General features: G+C 41.8%; 2 protein-coding genes and 7 non-coding genes across 13 annotated transcripts in view; 8 read left to right on the top strand and 1 right to left on the bottom strand.

Moving 5' to 3' along the window:
• The window catches only part of pdlim4 (PDZ and LIM domain 4), a 36442-nt gene extending 24387 nt beyond the window's left edge, over window positions 1-12055 (bottom strand). Inside the window, exons 1-2 of the mRNA XM_053847067.1 lie at window positions 11782-12055; window positions 844-995 (exon numbers count right to left, since the gene is read on the bottom strand). Of these exons, the coding sequence (XP_053703042.1) occupies window positions 844-995; window positions 11782-11883 (254 nt within the window). The 5' untranslated portion in view covers window positions 11884-12055. The remainder of the gene's footprint in view (window positions 1-843; window positions 996-11781) is intronic.
• trnal-caa (transfer RNA leucine (anticodon CAA)) lies at window positions 9788-9897 on the top strand. Its single transcript has 2 exons — window positions 9788-9825; window positions 9852-9897. It is a non-coding gene; the product is annotated as a tRNA-Leu (tRNA).
• Window positions 10193-10302, top strand: trnal-caa (transfer RNA leucine (anticodon CAA)). The gene is made up of 2 exons: window positions 10193-10230; window positions 10257-10302. It is a non-coding gene; the product is annotated as a tRNA-Leu (tRNA).
• On the top strand, window positions 10642-10751 carry trnal-caa (transfer RNA leucine (anticodon CAA)). The gene is made up of 2 exons: window positions 10642-10679; window positions 10706-10751. It is a non-coding gene; the product is annotated as a tRNA-Leu (tRNA).
• On the top strand, window positions 10965-11074 carry trnal-caa (transfer RNA leucine (anticodon CAA)). Its single transcript has 2 exons — window positions 10965-11002; window positions 11029-11074. It is a non-coding gene; the product is annotated as a tRNA-Leu (tRNA).
• Window positions 11559-11668, top strand: trnal-caa (transfer RNA leucine (anticodon CAA)). The gene is made up of 2 exons: window positions 11559-11596; window positions 11623-11668. It is a non-coding gene; the product is annotated as a tRNA-Leu (tRNA).
• The window catches only part of p4ha2 (procollagen-proline, 2-oxoglutarate 4-dioxygenase (proline 4-hydroxylase), alpha polypeptide 2), a 35417-nt gene continuing 28270 nt past the window's right edge, over window positions 11620-18766 (top strand). For 2 of the 5 annotated variants that reach the window (XM_053847061.1, XM_053847066.1), the window contains exons 1-3: window positions 11620-11765; window positions 11827-11961; window positions 12042-12159. In XM_053847061.1, the coding sequence (XP_053703036.1) occupies window positions 12129-12159 (31 nt within the window). In that variant the 5' untranslated portion in view covers window positions 11620-11765; window positions 11827-11961; window positions 12042-12128. Of the gene's footprint in view, window positions 11766-11814; window positions 11962-12041; window positions 12236-17645; window positions 17699-18766 lie in introns of those variants that run through there. The other 3 variants (XM_053847062.1, XM_053847064.1, XM_053847065.1) reach the window with 3 other exon arrangements.
• trnal-caa (transfer RNA leucine (anticodon CAA)) lies at window positions 12804-12913 on the top strand. The gene is made up of 2 exons: window positions 12804-12841; window positions 12868-12913. It is a non-coding gene; the product is annotated as a tRNA-Leu (tRNA).
• On the top strand, window positions 13255-13364 carry trnal-caa (transfer RNA leucine (anticodon CAA)). Its single transcript has 2 exons — window positions 13255-13292; window positions 13319-13364. It is a non-coding gene; the product is annotated as a tRNA-Leu (tRNA).

Below are 18766 nucleotides of genomic sequence, written 5' to 3'. Positions count from 1 at the left end.
GGATAGTGGGTGTCCCCCAAGAGGACTCAAAAGCACCCCCACCTTACTACCATTACGATCCATGCCGACGTAAGATAGGTTTTTACGTTCTTTTTTTTCACATATTTAACATGTTCGTAAGTACACACACATCATTTTAAGCAATGTGCTCACAGCTTTTTCTCTATGATTTTTTGAAACCGTGACAGAACCAGGCCCCCTAACCCTTCTCCAAAACAACCCCCCGAAACCTGAATTTCACAGTCAATGAACATAAATCCTGTCATTTAGTTATGATTTTTTTGGCGTTAAAAACAGGCTGAAAACCACCATAATCAGGCCCACCTCCATGATTCATTGTTTCAGCTTGGTTTTAATGCATTTGATCACTTGAGATTCCAACGCTTTTCTGAGGCGCGGTGGCTCTTGTTTAACCTGTGGTGGCACGCCACAAACATTTAGCGGAAACACTCGGCTCAGATATTTTTCTTTAAAACACATTTTCGCGTCTGTGAATGTTTATAACATCATTTTAAATACGCATTTTTGTATAAGTGGCTTTGTTTGTTTTTACATGAGTATTATGTTGCTCCTCCCCTAAAGTCCGCTGGCGCCCCCCACAGGAGAGCTGTCTTCATTTGTAGTCAGCGACACTTAATATCAGCTCATCCTTATCGTCTGTCCTCTAGCAACTCTATTTTCCATGTTCGAATGGTTTCGCTAAAGGAGCATGTTCTTCTTCGCTAGTTTCCGGAACATTACATCGCCCCCCACAGGATTGGTCTGTGTTCTACATTGTTTTACGTTCGCATGATTGTGACAACACCTAGAGTAATGTAATGTAAGGAAACAGCGAGGCCATACCTGCAGATGCTGAGCGCCAGCTGCCTGGTACAATTCTTGATCCGGTTCTGAGCCTCCATATGCGTCATGGTCTCGGTGGTGTCGCCGTTGATCGCCAGGATGATGTCGCCCGGGCACAGGTCCCCTTGAGCGGCCTTGCTGCCTGGGTTCACCTGGAAGCACACGCAAAGCAAAGAGCTCGAGTCAAACTTCCACCAAGGAGGAGAGAGCTGACGTTGACAGACAATGGGTCGCTCTTTCAGCGGCACAGTTTCATGGTCATGGAGTGGGAAATGCCAGAGCGAAAGGTCAATTGATTCCTGAAGACGAAGAGCGTTTCACCCATCACAGACGGCCTTTTCAGAGATATTTATGACAGCAGTGTTCCACTAAAACACATTAAACAACTACAACAATTCAATTACGATTCCAGTCATTCTCTATCTTGTGCAACTCACTTGCACGACCTCGATTGGTCGGCAACACAAGCACCTCGTATCGACTTAGTTCTTAATAATGTGGGTTTTTGTCATGCGTCGTTGTTGTCAATTTTCAGTATATTTTCTTTAGAAGAACAAAAAAAGCAAAATGCTAATAATTCTAGCTTGTCAAAATAAATACTCTCTGGTTCCTTCCAGTCAAGAGACTCCGCCGTCCAAACATATAGAGAGTTTAAGTGACGGTTCTGAACAGATATGTAAATTTAGAATATAACAGAACATATTTTTCCACCTGGGAGTCATTTCCACATGATCAGATTATTGTTTTCATGTGCCAATCAGAGATTTATTTTGTGAGCAAACCTCGTCTGGCTTTGACAAGTCAATTTTTGCCAGAAGGGTTGAAACAGCTGGAAACAGTTGATGGAGACAGTTGGATTTGGAAAAAAAGGGGAATCATTTAGAGATTAGAGCTTTAAGGTTGAGTGAATGCAGAAGAGGTGTGTGCCACCTCTCAATCATTCCATTCACTTGAAGACAGAGTCTGCCTGTCTCCAGAACAACATGTTGAGCAGAAGATTTAAGATTATATATCATTTTATCATCTACACGCATGTCAAGCGTCCGCGATTAATCTTGATCCTGTCACAGGTTTTTAAGTGGAGCCCCTCTTTGGACTCATTCATCTTCATCTGGAGCAGCGCTGCCTGACGCCTCAGTGTTTTCTACAGTCAGTTACCTCGACAGCTGAATGAGAGAGCTGGGGTTCGGTAATAACACAGATTTTTTTTGGGCAGATAGTAGTAATCTAAGCCCAGACGAATTACAACTCCACGATGGTATTGTTATCTCCGGTCCAGAGCCGGACCAAAGAGAGAGGGCGACTCCGGAGTAGAGTGCAAGTTCACGCTCCATCGAGCGCTAACAGCCGAGTCGTGCGTTTCAGATGTGGAATTCCTAATTTACAGCCTCAGACCGTCACCTCTCGTTCCTGACACGGAGGCATTTTGGCTGCAATTTATTCCCCCAAAGGGCCACATTAGGCGATGGTGAGGGGCCCCCCAGTCTGTCCCACTACTTGGTGGTATATAATAGTAATTTACCTTACGTTATATAATAAGTAATTTACCTTACGTTACCAAATGTTACAGCGAAAACAATTCTTATTTTTCGACATTGCATGCTATCTGCATTCAGAAAAGCCCTTTCCCCCTTCCCACTGTCCAAATCCTTGTTACCCAACAGGACAACTGATTTATGTACAGCAGAACAAACAACTATATGCCACGCTGAAATCTATCTGACCCTGGTTAGCTTGTGCTCACATGCTCGGCTGGGAGTGGGAGTTTAACTACGTCATTTAGCGCCACCTCCCTTCGGCGCATGTGAGTCTTGGATTTGTGTCCTGTGTTGTGTCAGAGTGGACCAAAGTTCAGGTTGTCCCAAAGCACACACACAAGCTTAAACACACAGGGATCAGGCCACAAACTGAATGAATCACAAACATTCACACAGCAGTATGCACAGTGTCACGGTGACACTCGGGGTCACTGTGTGGGGACGTGTATTCTTGTCTGTGTGGAAATGCAACTCTCCTTCTACTATGTTGAGTGATGTATAACTGTTTATTTTTAAGTACTGAAATGCTACATAGCAGTTACTTACACAGCCTGGACACGACAATTCTAAATACATAACATACATAATGTTAAAGCAATTGTTTTCTGCATCAACATAAGCTGGTGTTTTCCCAGTATTGCATCCTCAAACTACAATTTTGTGACTGATCTAGTTTGCCAAAATATGATTAAGTGAGGGTGCGTCATCTAAGGACAAGACCAGGACAGTACATGACGGATACTTTTGTTTCAAATGGAGCATGATTCCGATTCCATTATCATGTCTCCGCCTTGTGTTGAAATGCATTTTATGCAATAACAAAATTCAAAGCGGCAGATGTGGAGTTTATGGACTCTGCAAGAGTTAAAGCTATTTGTCGTGAAAGTCATCGTGGACTGTGGAGGCGGCATGCTGTAAGCATGTACTGAACATCGGCATCAGTGACGACAAGTTAATTACTAACAGAGAGGTCGGTTAGAAAATGACAACTTGCAGAGTCAACATGCGGACCTGCAGGACCGTGAAGGTCAGCTGGAGTGTGGTTTCGATGGTTTCTCTGAATGAAAAATGATTGGGACACTGGAAGAGTAGTGGAGTGGCTCTCTTAGCTTAGTCAAACAACAAAGAGCAAACTTGAATCTAGACCCTATTTCAGACTAGTGGAGTGACTGTGTGCTCACTATGGTTCAGCAGCAGACTGTAGTTCAGTGAAGCTCCAACCCTGATGAACTTCTGATGTCACTTCCTTCTACTGAGAGCCCCAGTAGAGAAATGTAAATAGAAAATGATGCCATCGCTAGTTCTGTTTGTTACGTCCTATTTTGTAGTTTCATTTCCTGTTCCTGTTCAATATTTTGGCACGCGAATCAATTGACCACCAGCATCTTGAGGAGCCCGGCGCCCCTGAACACACTATAAGACCCCACATCTCCAATTGTCCGCTCCTCTGTGCCCTTGAATTTGCATCTGCCAGTGTTTTCTGTTGCTGAGTGCCATTACTGACAATGTTTTCTTTGTTTATCTCGTGCTACTGTGAGCCTCCAGCCTGCACCGTTCATTTTTTGTGCACTTTTTCGCACTGTAGTACGTGGCTGAAGAGTGATTGTCAAGAAATCTCCGATAAAACCAACCATGATGAGGATAAGTGAAGAACAACGGTACGTGACTGAACTTACAAATGAACAGTAAGGGACGCCCTCATGATAGACCTTTTGAATTGGACACCTTTACATGCTTTTCCACCATGACACACTCCCTGTCTGACGGAATAAATCTCCCGCTCTATAGATATAAGCTACTTAACTCGGTTTCTAAACTCATCTTATTGGATAAAACCTAAAACTAAAAAAAAACAGACCAAAGAAAGGCATACGCGAGAGCAGAAACTCGTCTTAATCACGACCATATAACATTCCCTGAGACATTCCTGTCCACTCCAACAGTTAATGGGTTCTATCTTGGCCCGAGATCTCGCCCTCAAGGGAGGTTTAAGGAAAATGCGTTCAGTCATTGAGCCATTCTTTTGAAAAGAAGCACACGGGCCCACTGAAAAGCAAACAGATACCAAACAACCGTCACTTCCCCATGTCTTTTGAACCATCAGCGGTATTTGTCAACTCTCACAAAGAGAACCTGCCACTGTTCGCTGTGACCCCTGTCGAATATTTCATCCTGCCGCATTCCACACGGACACACTCTCTCTCTGGGTGGGAGCAGTCAAGCATCTCGGATACAGTTAGAATAATTCCTGGCAATGTGTCAAATGCCTTTGTTTGCTCACCGATAGGAGCCACGGTTATGACCTTGATTACGCCTTTGTGGAGCCATTATGTGTAGTCAAGGGTGTGAGGCTCTACTGGTGAGTATTTAACAGTCAAACAAAAGGATCTGCCAACACTGAGAAGTGAGAATTAAGTGGTAGATCTGAGGTGGGAGGTACATGAAGTATCATTTTTCATCATAATTCTTGGGCTCAACGAAAACAATTGACTTCAATTTAAATATCTGGTGGGTTGAGTCGAATAAAAACCGTCCTGACACACAAAGACTCACAAGTTGCGTAGCCTTGTCTTCAGGATGCTTTATCCATGTTGCATTTAAGCTAACGTTAGCTTTTGCTTGCTAGCACAGTTGTGTTAATGGCTACATTTGAACACAAATGTGTTGTAAACAAAAGCACTCACTGACTGATGGTTAAATAAACAGTATACATATATATATGTAAAAGCATGTGTTATTGACGTGTGTCGGCGTGACAGCGTGCTAGTGGCTGGCCTTACTGAGACAAAAACAACTACCCACCTTCTCAAGATCCCCCCCCAAAAAGTTGTTGTTTCAGTGGCAACACATGTTGATCTTGTTGGAAATAGAAACAAGAGAGCTTCAGTAGCTCTTTTGTTAGCTGACACCTGACACAGATGTTAGCTACATCTCAGTCTCATTCTTACTCACCGACTCATAACCCAAAATATAACAGGAAGTACACGGTCTGTGACAATACGAACTCAAGACGAAACTCAGCAACCTCCTCGTGGTCGTCGAAACCTAGCGTTTGTTCACAGAAAACAGACAAACGTAATTCAAAGGGTTGGTTGGAAATGTGGAAGTGCCTTGATTCCGGTGGTGAACTGTGGGTTCATTTGCTAATGGGCCCCTACCTTTGCTATGCTAGTCACATGTTCACTAATTCGCGCCTCCTGTGTGTGTTATTGGAGCGTTGCAACGCTGCTTCCACCATTGCAGTTAGTGATATCATATAGACAAAAAAATGTAGGGCAACAACATTGGGTATGAAAACTTGGACTGTGAAAGAGTGGTGAGTCCTAACAAAGTGTCACTACAACGTCGTAGTCGATCACCTGACAAATACTGGCGCTCAGCCGTCACTCAAAGGCTAGCATCCTTCTTCCTGCCTCCTGGCTCAAGAACACCTCATCACCTCTGACAGCAGGAAATACTTCAAGAGTACCATCTGTTATCTTTTGCTTTTCGCAGTGAAGCAGGTCACAGCGTCTAATTCTAGCCTGGAGGGGGGAAAGGGGAGATGCCACGCCACAGGGCCGCGGCGAGCTGAAAATTATAAGCAGCCGTGTCAGAGAAACAACCCAAGAGGCTTTTGGTCACATGTCCTGCCAGTGGCATGCGGCGAGGGGAAGGACGGACGTACGCTGGGAGATTAGAGGCCACGGAGAACATCGGGTTCATTGGAACTTGAGCCGCTTCTCTTCAGCATTTACTCACTGTGATAAGAAGAATTTTGTAAGAAATAAAGAATTGTGCGAGAAGCACATTCCGCAAATTCCTGAAGCAACAGCGGGACTGAGACCATCATAAGCGGATTACATAATTTCCACCCATGTAACTAAAGCGAGATGAGAAAGCACAGGCATCGGAATTATTTTGAATCCACCACTTGCCTATTAACGGTTTCTCTCCACATGGACTTGTTACCCATTTGAATCAGTCAAATATTACGATACTTGATTGTGTAATATTGGACATATATTTGCTGAAATATCGCAACACCCGATGGCGTGACATTGTCTTACAGTATCAGTAGTATCACAATATATCACAATGTAGCGTATCACTGCTCCTGTATCGGGACATGTATCATACATACACATCCAAGGTCGAGATCCTCTAACACTACACCGGGTTGAAACCGATACAAGAGGATGGTCTTGGTCTGAGGACTAGTCTAACGCCCTCTTTAGTCTTGGTCTCCACTTGTACTCAGGCCCTTAAAGTCATTGTCTTCATCTTAGTATGCTCTTGTTTCAGGTTAGGTGGTCGGAGTCAGCAACTCACAAACCTATTGTATATTGAATAGAATCACTTTATCCTGGAATCACACCAAAATTATTCAGTGGGTTAACAAGTCCGACTTGTGTCCTGCCAACTTTTCCAGGTCCGAGATCAACATACAACATTCTTGTACAGTATTGTATAGCTTTCTTTGACTCACAGTGACTCGGTCAGATGGGTTCAGATTTGCTTCATGTTATGTTCCAGAATTTGTGGAACTTTCAGTCTCAAAATGAAACAGAAACCATAGAAAAGCAGCTTCCTAACTCTTAGTTTAGCTTACTAAACTGTGAAACTGTGTTTTTTTTTCGCCTTTGTCTGGCAGCATTTCCTGTGAGAGGTTCCCACTGCTGAATTACTGAACTGAATTAAAAACAAAACAAGCGAGTGAAGGCCACCAGGTCAGACTGAAGGTGTGAGAGTCAGTGAGTCATTATTTGTCTAGCGTCAGGCTGAGAAGTGTTTCTTGATTGGCAGAACTGACAAGTGTCCTGCGTCACCTTCTGCCATAACTGTTATATTCCACACGTCCTCCCGAAATACCGCTGCAGTTGCTAAATGGACTTTTAAAGTCGGAGTGTCTGACACCTACATGGGTGGTTGTAAGTCCCTGACTGACCTCCAGAAGTGAGAATGGAGCCCGGATTTTTGACTGGACAAGACTAAAATGTCAGAGTTCTAAAATGTACAACTATATATTGGACTGAGTAGTTTATCTAGTTTTATGCAGAGTCCTTGGTTTACCGGGTCTTTATTGGACATCAATGTTAACCAAGTCTATAAAAGACCTCCAGGTTTGACAAGCGTTGTTCTGACTTGTTTACCCAGACTGTGAGTTAGTCTCGACTTCCTGTTTTTACCTGTTCATCTAATATTTTTATGACTTGTTTTCATACTGATTTGATTCAGTCTTTCCCATTTAATTTAATTAAGTCTAGATCAACTCATCAGATTCCCAGGTTGAGTCAGCTAAATCCATTTTGGTCTTTTCACACAGCTAGGTTCACCAAGTGTCTTCCTCTTTTTACAAGTCTTCTCAGTTTTTCTTTATCGTCAAGTCAATCTCAGGCTTATAAGGTTCATCAAGATCAAACTGGCCTGGTTTCTTGTTGAACAAGTCCAAGTCCTGTCCAAGTCGAGCTTAAATTTCACTTCCCAGTTTCCAGTTGGACATCCATGCTTAAGAAGATGTTTTCTCACCTACTAACTTCCGAGTCCAACAAGTCTTTTTCATATTAGTGTATCAATTGGCAACAAAAGCGAGGCCCATCACGGACAGGTTAAAAGGGTCTCTCACACTGGTCCTAATTTCATCATTAGAGTCCTGAAAAATGTTCCACCAGCCCCTTCAACAACCCGCCAGCACTGGGGCGGCATCAGAACAAACACTTCCAGACATCATAAACGGGTCCGAGTCCTAAAAAGCTGGCAGGGAACTGATGGGCTGATCCTGGAACATTATCACCTAGAGCAAAGAACCAGCTGCCGCCATCAGACCTGGCTTAGCGGTATTTACAACGTTCTGTGGAAACAGCAGAGTCATAAATACCATGGAGAAAGAAACAACCTCCGCGTCCAAGTGCAGGTGTTTCATCACATCGATCTTTTGTTTGAACAGTGAAGGACAGAAATGTGTTAATTTGTGACTAGGAAACATTTTAAAATATATAATTGTGGATATTTAGAAGCTATAAAATAGAAATGAAAATATACAAATGTAATGAAATGAAAATAACCTCACTGAGATTTTAAAATATAAAGATATTAACATGCAACATATGTTTACTAGACCGGAGTTAAATTTATGGCTGAAGCCAAAACACTTGACAGCGTCTCTTGGCTTCTATCCTCCAGAACGGTGGGAAGCCTGAATATCTTTCTATGGTCACATTTTGAGTGATGCTGCAGCATTTCCTGGCGGCTTCATCCTGCCAACAGTTCCAGGAAAACATCCAAAGAAAGGTGAGCAGGTTAAGTCCTCATGGGGACAAGCTTCTGCTGACTCACCACCAGCCAAACAAACAGCAGCTCTGAACGGTCATATAGCCTCAGAGGCAAGACAGCACAAAGTATGAAGAAATAGAGAATGATTTTCACAGAAATGTTCCTGAATATATTTTAGATTCATTGATTTGAAATCAATTTTCGATCAATTAATTCTTCTTTATTCTGATTATATTACCCTTATTTTTCAATATTATTATCTTATTATATAATCAAAATACCTCCATAAATATTTTTTTTATATTTAAAAAAAAATATTTAGAAAATATCATATTGCTTTCTGTATTTGTAAAAACTTTTTTTAACTTAACTTTAACTTTTTAGTGAATGTTTTAATAATAATAATGACTCCCATCAGTTTGGAAAACAACTGTAAAATTCTTTAATTGACTGAATGACAAAATGAAAACATTCTAAATTCAGTTATGCTGATTTCCCAAGGTGCTTTATGAAGTTTGAATCCCTTCATAGCGTCCGGCAATGAAGCCTTTGGTCCTGAACCTTGCTCAGAGAGCGACCTCAACAAGATGTCCTCCTCTCCAAGTCGGTAATTGCAGCCATAAAATCCAGAAATTGCACCTCCAGTCTGAAGCTCTGCCGTTAAAGGGCCCCGTTTGGGGTTGTGATCCAGCTGAGGAGACACCTGGAATCCTTCAGCAGCAGAGAGGAGCGCTGATGAAAAACAAATGTTCCTCTCCCTCCACCCTCCTCAGGCGTTTTCAGCAAAAGGCCACGAGCGTTTACCCCGGCAGGGATCGACCATCGGCTACTGCCAGTTACACTGCCCGCGCCTCGACTCCTGACCCAAATTTGGAGGGTCACTAAGGTTCACCATAGCACCTGGTTAGGAGAGATGTTCTAGTGCAGGGGTGATTGATTTTGACACCCACTCTCCTCCCTCACTTCAACAAACACACTATTAGATGAAGTTGAAAAAAAGCTCAGCTTTACTTTTCACAAGTTAACGTCTAAATCTCCTGGTCCCAAAAAGGGGGCATGGTTTCGAATCCGACTTCTCCTCACTTTCATAAGGACACATGGTTTGTGCGCATCGTCATCAGCCTGACCAGACCAGAGAGCAACTAAGTGTCAGTGTCAGGATGGCCGAGCGGTCTAAGGCGCCAGACTCAAGGTTCAAACCTTCCTCAGCAAAGGGACTTCTGGTCTCCAACTGGAGGCGTGGGTTCGAATCCCACTTCTGACAATGCTCTTTTGCCTGATTGGAATTCAGTTGACTTTGTTGTAACCTTCAAAGCTCGGATTTTAAACCAGCATGTGGTGAAGAAAACCAGCGAATCATATTGGCTATTGTTTCACACACTGACTTCTGAGCAAGGACCTAAAAACTTTAATGCAATGCAGACAAATACTGTCTGTAAATCAGCTTCAAAAAATAAGAAATCGAAACAATTACAAATATTAAATAATCAGAGTTTGAAGTTCAACCGGTCCTCAGAAAACTATTGGAAGAATGACAGCCAGAGCTTTAAACCTGCAGTGTCAGGATGGCCGAGCGGTCTAAGGCGCCAGACTCAAGGTGCAAACCTTCCTCAGCAAAGGGACTTCTGGTCTCCGATTGGAGGCGTGGGTTCGAATCCCACTTCTGACATGGCATTTTTCTTGCTTGTTATGCGTCTTTGTGTATTGCATCATCACTGCAAATTTCATTCACCTTCACAAGCTTCTGATAGACATATTCCCAACATGAGGCGTGGGTCCGAATCCCACTTCTGACACATGATTTTTTACATTCGGACAAAGGTAAATAAATGTATCGATGAAATAATGTGGGGCTGCTGGGTGGAGGTTTGCTCTCTTTGTGCCGCTCGACTTAACACTTATTGCCATAACATATCACCATCCAAAAACTAGGTTGGTTGTTGTGTGACTCCAAACTTGTTCTTAAGCAAGGACCACAGAGTTTGAGTCAATGGGCCGCACTTGCAGTGTCAGGATGGCCGAGCGGTCTAAGGCGCCAGACTCAAGGTTCTAACCTTCCTCAGCAAAGGGACTTCTGGTCTCCAACTGGAGGCGTGGGTTCGAATCCCACTTCTGACACATGATATTTTAAATTCAGACAAAGGTAAATTAATTTATCAGTGATATAATGTGGGGCTGCTGGGTGGAGGTTTGCTGTGTCCGGGTGCCGCTCGACTTAACACTTATTGCCAAACATATCACCATCCAAAAACTAGGTTGGTTGTTGTGCGACTCCAAACTAGTTCTTAAGCAAGTACTACAGAGTTTGAGTCACTGCACCACACTTGCAGTGTCAGGATGGCCGAGCGGTCTAAGGCGCCAGACTCAAGGTGCAAACCTTCCTCAGCAAAGGGACTTCTGGTCTCCAACTGGAGACGTGGGTTCGAATCCCACTTCTGACACATATTTTACTCTAAAATCAACACATCCCTCCATTGGAGAAGTAAATCATCATGAAGTGATTTCAAAGGAAATGTTCACACATTTTTAAAAGGTCCATAGACATCAAATATCAGAGAAAAAGTATAATAAATAGTAGGTCTGTTATTATGTTCTTATAGTAAATCCGTTATATAAAAATGGAGTGGACCATCACAGTTTTCCTTTCCTTTGTCAACACTGCTCCATTGTTTTTCACAAGGTGAGTCATTGAATTACTTTCAGTTTTTCCCTTTTTCTTCCATCACTGATGCTTTAAATCCGGACAATGGTAAATAATTACTTCAATGAAATGAATGCGGGGCTGCCTGGCAGAGGTTCGCTCGACTGTACACTTGTTGTTCACTAGAAAACATATCACCATCCAAAAACTCGGTTGATGATTACTAAACGAGGTCTCTATCTCGAACTACTACGGAGTGATCATCAATGAGCCACACTTGCAGTGTCAGGATGGCCGAGCGGTCTAAGGCGCCAGACTCAAGGTTGAAACCTTCCTCACCACCGGGACTTCTGGTCTCCGACTGGAGGCGTGGGTTCGAATCCCACTTCTGACACATCGACTTTTACCGATCTACAAAGACGTCACAGAAAATCCCTGGAAAGTTTTTGTTGTGAGGCTGGACTGCGACACGAACCGGCGGTTTGTGAAAGGTAAGTTTTTACCCACCCTGGAGATGCTCAACGGGGCGCTGAAATCCCGTCCCCCGACCAGACGAAACCCCCAGGGAGAAGGGCCGAGCAGCGTGACGGTGTGCGGCGTGTTGGGCATGACGACAGCGGGCAACAGGTTGCTGACAGGCGGTGTGAAGCGGGAAATATCCGCAGCTCCTCGGCTGAGAAAACAGACGTGAAGTATCCAAAGGGCTCCGCCAAGCTGCTAGGCAACACTGTCCCAGCTGACAAAACTTTCCTCCCCTCTCCATTCAGGTTTAAATACGGAGGCTGCCTCTGACGCGAGCAGACGGGGGCCCATGCCCGCCTTCAGCTGCCGCTGAGAGGGAGGGGACAGCGAAGATGGCCGGGGGGAGAGGGCGCCATTCAAACGGTGAAGCGCGACTTCACTGTCGTTTGTGTTGGTTCTCATCAAAGAAGACGCTTCTTCTACACGCCATTGTTGCGCAGTAAGATTTGTCGTCGAACCCACATTCTTCAACATTTTTTTCCAAAGTAATTTGTGTATGGGTTAAACAGTAAGGTACTAACCACAGCCACTGTGTTTACCTCCAAGAAAGTCATTTTGAAACGTGTTGTTGTGTGTCATGTACACCAGCTAGTGATGCTAACTATTAGCAGCCAACAACACTTGATTTATTTATCTGTTTTTAACAAGAGTTAGGGTCGGAAATGGTGAAAACAATACAGCTCAACAAAGTGGATGTGAACTTTGTTGTTGAGTGAAGTTAGCTAGCTTGCTGACAAAGAAACGAGAAACCTTTTCATGCAATTTGTTTTTTCAAAAAGTAAAGAAGTAACTCAATAAAATAAAATTTTGTATATTTGAAAAAAAAAAACAAACCCTGGCCGGTTTAAAGTCGATTGATGAGCTATAAATTTGGTGATGACCTGCACTATATTAAAAAATGGTCACATCACCAAAAGAAATTCACGCCAACAAATGTTATAAAAAAAATAAACCGGGGAAAGAGGATTACTGTTAAATAGCATGTTATCTCTATAGACTTTATGAGTGTCAGGATGGCCGAGCGGTCTAAGGCGCCAGACTCAAGGTTGTAACCTTCCTCAGCAAAGGGACTTCTGGTCTCCGACTGGGGGCGTGGGTTCGAATCCCACTTCTGACATGGCATTTTTCTTGCTTGTTATTCGTCTTCGTGTATTGCATCATCACTGCAAATTTCATTCACCTTCACAAGCTTCTGATAGACATATTCCCAACATGAGGCGTGGATCCGAATCCCACTTCTGACACATGATATTTTACATTCGGACAAAGGTAAATAAATGTATCGATGAAATAATGTGGGGCTGCTGGGTGGAGGTTTGCTCTCTCTTTGTGCCGCTCGACTTAACACTTATTGCCATAACATATCACCATCCAAAAACTAGGTTGGTTGTTGTGTGACTCCAAACTTGTTCTTAAGCAAGTACCACAGAGTTTGAGTCAGTGCACCACACTTGCAGTGTCAGGATGGCCGAGCGGTCTAAGGCGCCAGACTCAAGGTTCTAACCTTCCTCAGCAAAGGGACTTCTGGTCTCCAACTGGAGGCGTGGGTTCGAATCCCACTTCTGACATGTGTTTTACACAACACACTCTTCTTCTGTCGTTTGGCAAAGTAATTGAAAAAGTCATGCACTGAATTCAAAGACAATGTTCACATTCATTTTTAAGAAGTCCATGAAAATCAAATATCAGAGAAAGTGTATAATAAATAGTTGGGCTCTCAATAGATTACATTTTTTTAAAAAATTAAATTGCACAAAGCACAGTTGACCGCGAATCAAACTCTTAGGTTGATAAAATCTTCCTTTAAATGACAATTTTTTTTAAATGAACAGATAAAAATGTGTTTAAGATTAATCGCAAGTTACTTCTGCTGTGGCATTAAACAAGATTAAATTTTTTAATCCTTGAACTGAATATTTAGTATGTAAAAAGATTTAGTGGCTTAGTGAGAAGGAATATCACGGATTGGATAGAGAGACAAATGAACATTAAGTAAATCAGTATTCAATACTGCTCCATTGTTTTCCCAGAGTGAGTCACTGAATTAGTTTTCACGCCGCAGACACAATGACCTCATTGGGCTTGTCGACGACAAACTATGACGTGTCAGTTTGAGTCAAGACTTACGCTTCCACTGGCACAAAAAAAGCTGATCACAACACCATGAGTTACACATCCTTGTTTACTTGGGTATAAAGGACTCGGCAGTTGTGAGGAAATCTGTCGGAGGAGGAGAAATGTGGAATCGTGACAGGTTTGAACAGGTTTACAGAACAGAAATCAGAGGCGTGAAATCAATTGGGTGTACACAAGCTAGCAAGGAGGACTTTGGATTCGGACCAGCAGAAATGAAGGGACAAATCAATGCAAGCTATGTTGACTAAAGTGTGGTTCCTTGTTTAGAGGTAATGAAATGTGTTTTGTGAGCTGATCAAAATCCAAACACATGACTGGAACTGATGACATGGAGCTCCACAGACCATTGAGTTTCAGTGTGGTCAGGAGGTTTTGCTGTGCTGCATGTCGTCTCATAGTGAGTCGAAGAAATGAGTGACACTCTTTTATTTTTTATTCACGACCTTTTTAACATTAGTAATAGTCAAGTCATGATGTCAGTAGTCAGAGTCGGAATAGAGGTGGACCATGTGTTGAAGAAAAGAAAGCTCTCCCAAGATTTTTGAGCACAAAATTTAAAATAAAAAGTCAGTTTAAAAAAGATTGTAATTAAAATGTCAAAAAAATTCCATCTGTTTTAAGTGAAAGAAATACGTAAATAATATATTTTTTAAGTACACATAATTCTGGGACGTACAAAAAATATTTTTAAAAAGGTAATGAGAAAAGAAACACACAGAGAAAGTAATTTAGTTTACTTAAAATATTATATAAAGTCTTAAGCAAGAATAGAATATGACCAGAAAGATCTCCAAATAGAAAACAAATTTGACCACAAAAAGTAAGTTACAAAAATGTTTCATAAAAATGACAAAATATTTTCAATAAAATCAAATTTTCGTGAATGTATAAACCAGTTATAATTTTAAAAGTCCATATTATTGCAAGGTATGACTTATACAAGACTTAAAAAAGTGATGAAGAAAGGAACAGAATGTATAAAAACAGTTCGAAAATCGATCATCTGATCATCCAAAAAGATTAAAAGTTACAGTTAAAATAAATAAATAAAGGACACCAATACAGCCAACTAAAAAAGCCAGCATTAAAGAGAATTTGCTCTTAAAATGAGTGTAAAGGTGTGTTTGACATGAATAACCATCGTCATATAGTTATTAAATATGAAAAATTATATTTTGGAAAGATTTCTCATCCTTATACAACATTTGCCATTGATCTAATGATTGGAAGTACATGTCCAGATGAACAAGACTTTGTGTATGAGGCATAAAAGCTCATAAAAAATCCTGTATTTCATCATAAACCTGTCGCGCTATCTATCCGGCCGTCGTGTCCACCTGACCATCAAAGGTAGTTATTGCTCCGAGTTGTCCAAGAGCGACTGGGGAGGTGATTCATAGGGAAGATAAAGGGGTTTCATATTTTGCTCTTCTTCAAAAGGACCCCTCCATAAATCTGTGTCAGACTTCAGAGGGCTCCTCTCTGGTCTCAGATGGATTTTCCCTCGGCAGGTCCGTTTAAATCTCTACAAATCGACTCGCTATCTGGTTTTCAGCTCGCAGCTGGCTCCTTAACAAAGAGGCGGGTCCAGGCATGTCTGCTTCCGACGGGATAAAAGCTCCTGCAGGAATCATTATGCCATTTCTACCCTGAGATTATTTCAAAATTGTAAGTTTGCGTGAGAGACAGCCAGTACCTTTATCTCGCTGCTCGTCTGGGCCCTCAGGTTAAACTGGCTTTAAACCAATATTTTGGGTCCAATTTGTATAAATATTCTCAGGCTCGAATTTGGGTGTTTTTCGTATTCGTTGGTGGATTATAAGTAATAAATATGAAGATGATTTTTCTCATTTCAAGTACACTGAAGTATTTATTTATCATCTCATTCCTCACGCATAGAGAGAAATCCGTCCATGGCCTCGGATTTAGAGGTGCTGATCCTCATCTCTTTGCTCATATACATGTTTAACAGGCTCAACCTTCCTATTGTTTTAAACTAAGCACCATTTCCACAGCAAGCGCATGACACTCAAATGTCACGTACACTTCATTTGCTGTGTGCCAAAACGGCAAAACAAAATTAGCCAAACTGCTTATTATGAAAACCCACATGAATCCTGCGTCGTACCAAAAACCCTGTCGTATTCATTCAAGTCCAATACCACAAGCCTGCCGCTGTCCAATGTAGAGGCGGAGGAAGCTCGTATTTACCCGCATCTTTTCCCCATTAAGTGGAAAACGCTAGTTGTTTACTCGCCTGTACCACATTAGGTAGCTGAAGGGAAACATTATTTTCTTAACAATAGCAGCGGAGGGAGATGGAGCACAGTTATGTGGGCGCCCCTTTGGGAAGTCAACGGTTAGAGAAAAGCCCTGCCACTTGATTGATGTGGTCTCGATATTGCTAAGTCAGCAGTGAAAAACAGATGATTGAAGCAGGAAAATCTCGGGTGCTGTTGTGGTAAAATAGAAGTAATGGCTCGCTGGAGCGATAGCTGTCACAGTTACACCGCCACCATCTTCCAAACATTCCAGCCAGGCTGCTACGTTTTAGCACATTCAGGCTAAACAATATCTCTCAAGACGTGGAAGCTTAATGATTCAAAACTAAATCAAGTCCACATTTTCTGCGTTTCTTGAACTCAACGTGGAACTCGTGGAGCGCCAGATCTGAAACAGTGTGCTGTGTTTTGATTGTTAAAATGTGTCTTTATCATCTGTTTTTGTCTGGTAGGCAACCACATGCCAAGAAATACATCGGCTCTAAAAAGAAAAAGAACTAGAAACACTGAGTGCAGACCTCTCCTGATCATTTTGTATTTTTTTGCCAATGATTGTGGGCATTATTTGTTGTGTTAAAAGTCATATTTAGCTCTATCTCCCATTAGTAAAGTCTAGATCTGCCGTAAAAGCAAAACATAACCTCCAGCTATTCAAACTATTGGACCTCATTATTAGGAAAGTAGCGACCGTTCTCGGCGCTGATATGACAAATATAAGCTATTTTTTATTATTTATTTATTTTAATAAGATGCTATTTATATGTATACATGACGGGAAATTACTTTTTAAGCTACTTATTAAACTGTGCTATGTTTTCTATACAGTGTTGTTGAGTATTATTGTTATTAAGTAGGTTTTTTAATCTAAAAGAAGTGAATTTAGTGTGTGATTTAGTTGAGAAAAAATTGGTATCGGTCTGTTGGGCTTTTCAAAAAAATCGGCAATTCTGTAAGTATCGGCCAAAAAATTGGTGATCAGCGCACCCATTGAAAAATATTTGGCATCAAAGGGGCCTTTTAGGATAATCACATCCCCCATGTTAACATCTACGTTTACTGTTGGTTGCCTTGGAAACGCCCTATCAGATCATGCTGGTTGTGAGAGCTGCATTTCATTCATGAAAATTCTGTGACAAAACATAGCCATTTGTCTTGAGACTTCTCCCTAGCATGACCTCACTATAATGCTGAGTTATTAAAAGTAAATTTATTTCACTGTAGTATACCAGTAATTGGCATGTGAAATACCAGTTCACTGCAGTTTGTTTTCACTGTTTGGCTGTTAAAAACTTAAAGTCATTCATTTCCAAAAGTGCTTGTGATATACAGGTGGTCTGTCTTTAATTAAATTTAAAACAAATTTCGGTTCACTCTCAGCCCGGGGGGTATGTCTGGTATGTCTTGACTGAGTCTTTTCCACTGCAGGGGAGGAGCCTGCCGAAATTCAGGATTCAGGAGAGTCTTGTTCAAGAGCTCTGTTCCTGGTAGTTATCAAATGATGTCTTAATTACCTTGAATCATTTGATGAACAACAAGGTGTCTCCTGGACTTCACCTTGAACCCTTTGTTTTGGCTTCTAAACCCTCTTGTCAGGGTGGTGATTTTTGTTTCAACACTCGTGTAGAGCCAAAACAGCATTTACAACCTCACCAGGTTCACATGAGGACACATGTCTTCAAGCCTTTATCCACTGTCATTGTTGTAATTACACCAAAGCTCTACAACTCTCGTTTTGTTTGTTCTGATTTTGTTTTCTCCCTCCATCAAGCATCGAGACAGCTGTGTGTGGTCTCGGGTGAAGGAAGGGAAGAGCGGGCGTTATTTGTCTGTCAGGGACGTCTCTGACGGATGGATCATCTTGGGATTATTTCACATTGTGGTGCACGATTCTTGTGTTATCATCCTGCAGTGGAGTGAGAGCCAGGAGGGGTGGAGGAGGAGGAGGAGGAGGAGTGAATGTCAGTAGAAGCCAGAGAGAATATGGGTGGATGAGAGGAGCAATGTAGGCCGTTCAAGCATTTGGGCATCAGTCACTGCCTAGGGAGGCGCTGAGTAGAGTGCAGGCAGAGAGGAACAATTGGGGACTCTGATGGATAGAAACACCAGGAAAAGGGAGATGAGGAAGCAAACACTGAGGCTTATGGATGCAGTAAATAAAACATGAAAAGGAAAGGTGTGACTTGGGAGGATGAGCACTGTCGGTCAAGAAGACGCATGAATACACACCATTAAAAATAAAAAAAATGTAAATGCAATAAAATAAAGCCTTTCCCCCTGTTTTTTATTATTCTATACATTAATATACGTTTCATTATTTTGTAGTTTTCATCACATCTTAGTCTATAATTGATTTGTACTGATTCATATTTGATTTTTCTACCCATATATTTTATACTGTAATGGATGCATCATTCATAGATTTAAGAAATGTTCATCTGAATCTGACTGAATATCTTACAGTTGTGACACTAGTCTTTGTGCATTTATAAGTATCTTTATTGTTTCTGTATCTAGAAATAACGTCATTGTGGCACCTTTTTTAATTTTTAAAT

Source organism: Synchiropus splendidus, chromosome 17 (assembly GCF_027744825.2).
Source record: "Synchiropus splendidus isolate RoL2022-P1 chromosome 17, RoL_Sspl_1.0, whole genome shotgun sequence".
NCBI classification, from domain to species: domain Eukaryota; kingdom Metazoa; phylum Chordata; class Actinopteri; order Syngnathiformes; family Callionymidae; genus Synchiropus; species Synchiropus splendidus.
Note: the sequence above shows the minus strand (reverse complement) of the source record. Positions and strands in the feature narration are given on the sequence as shown.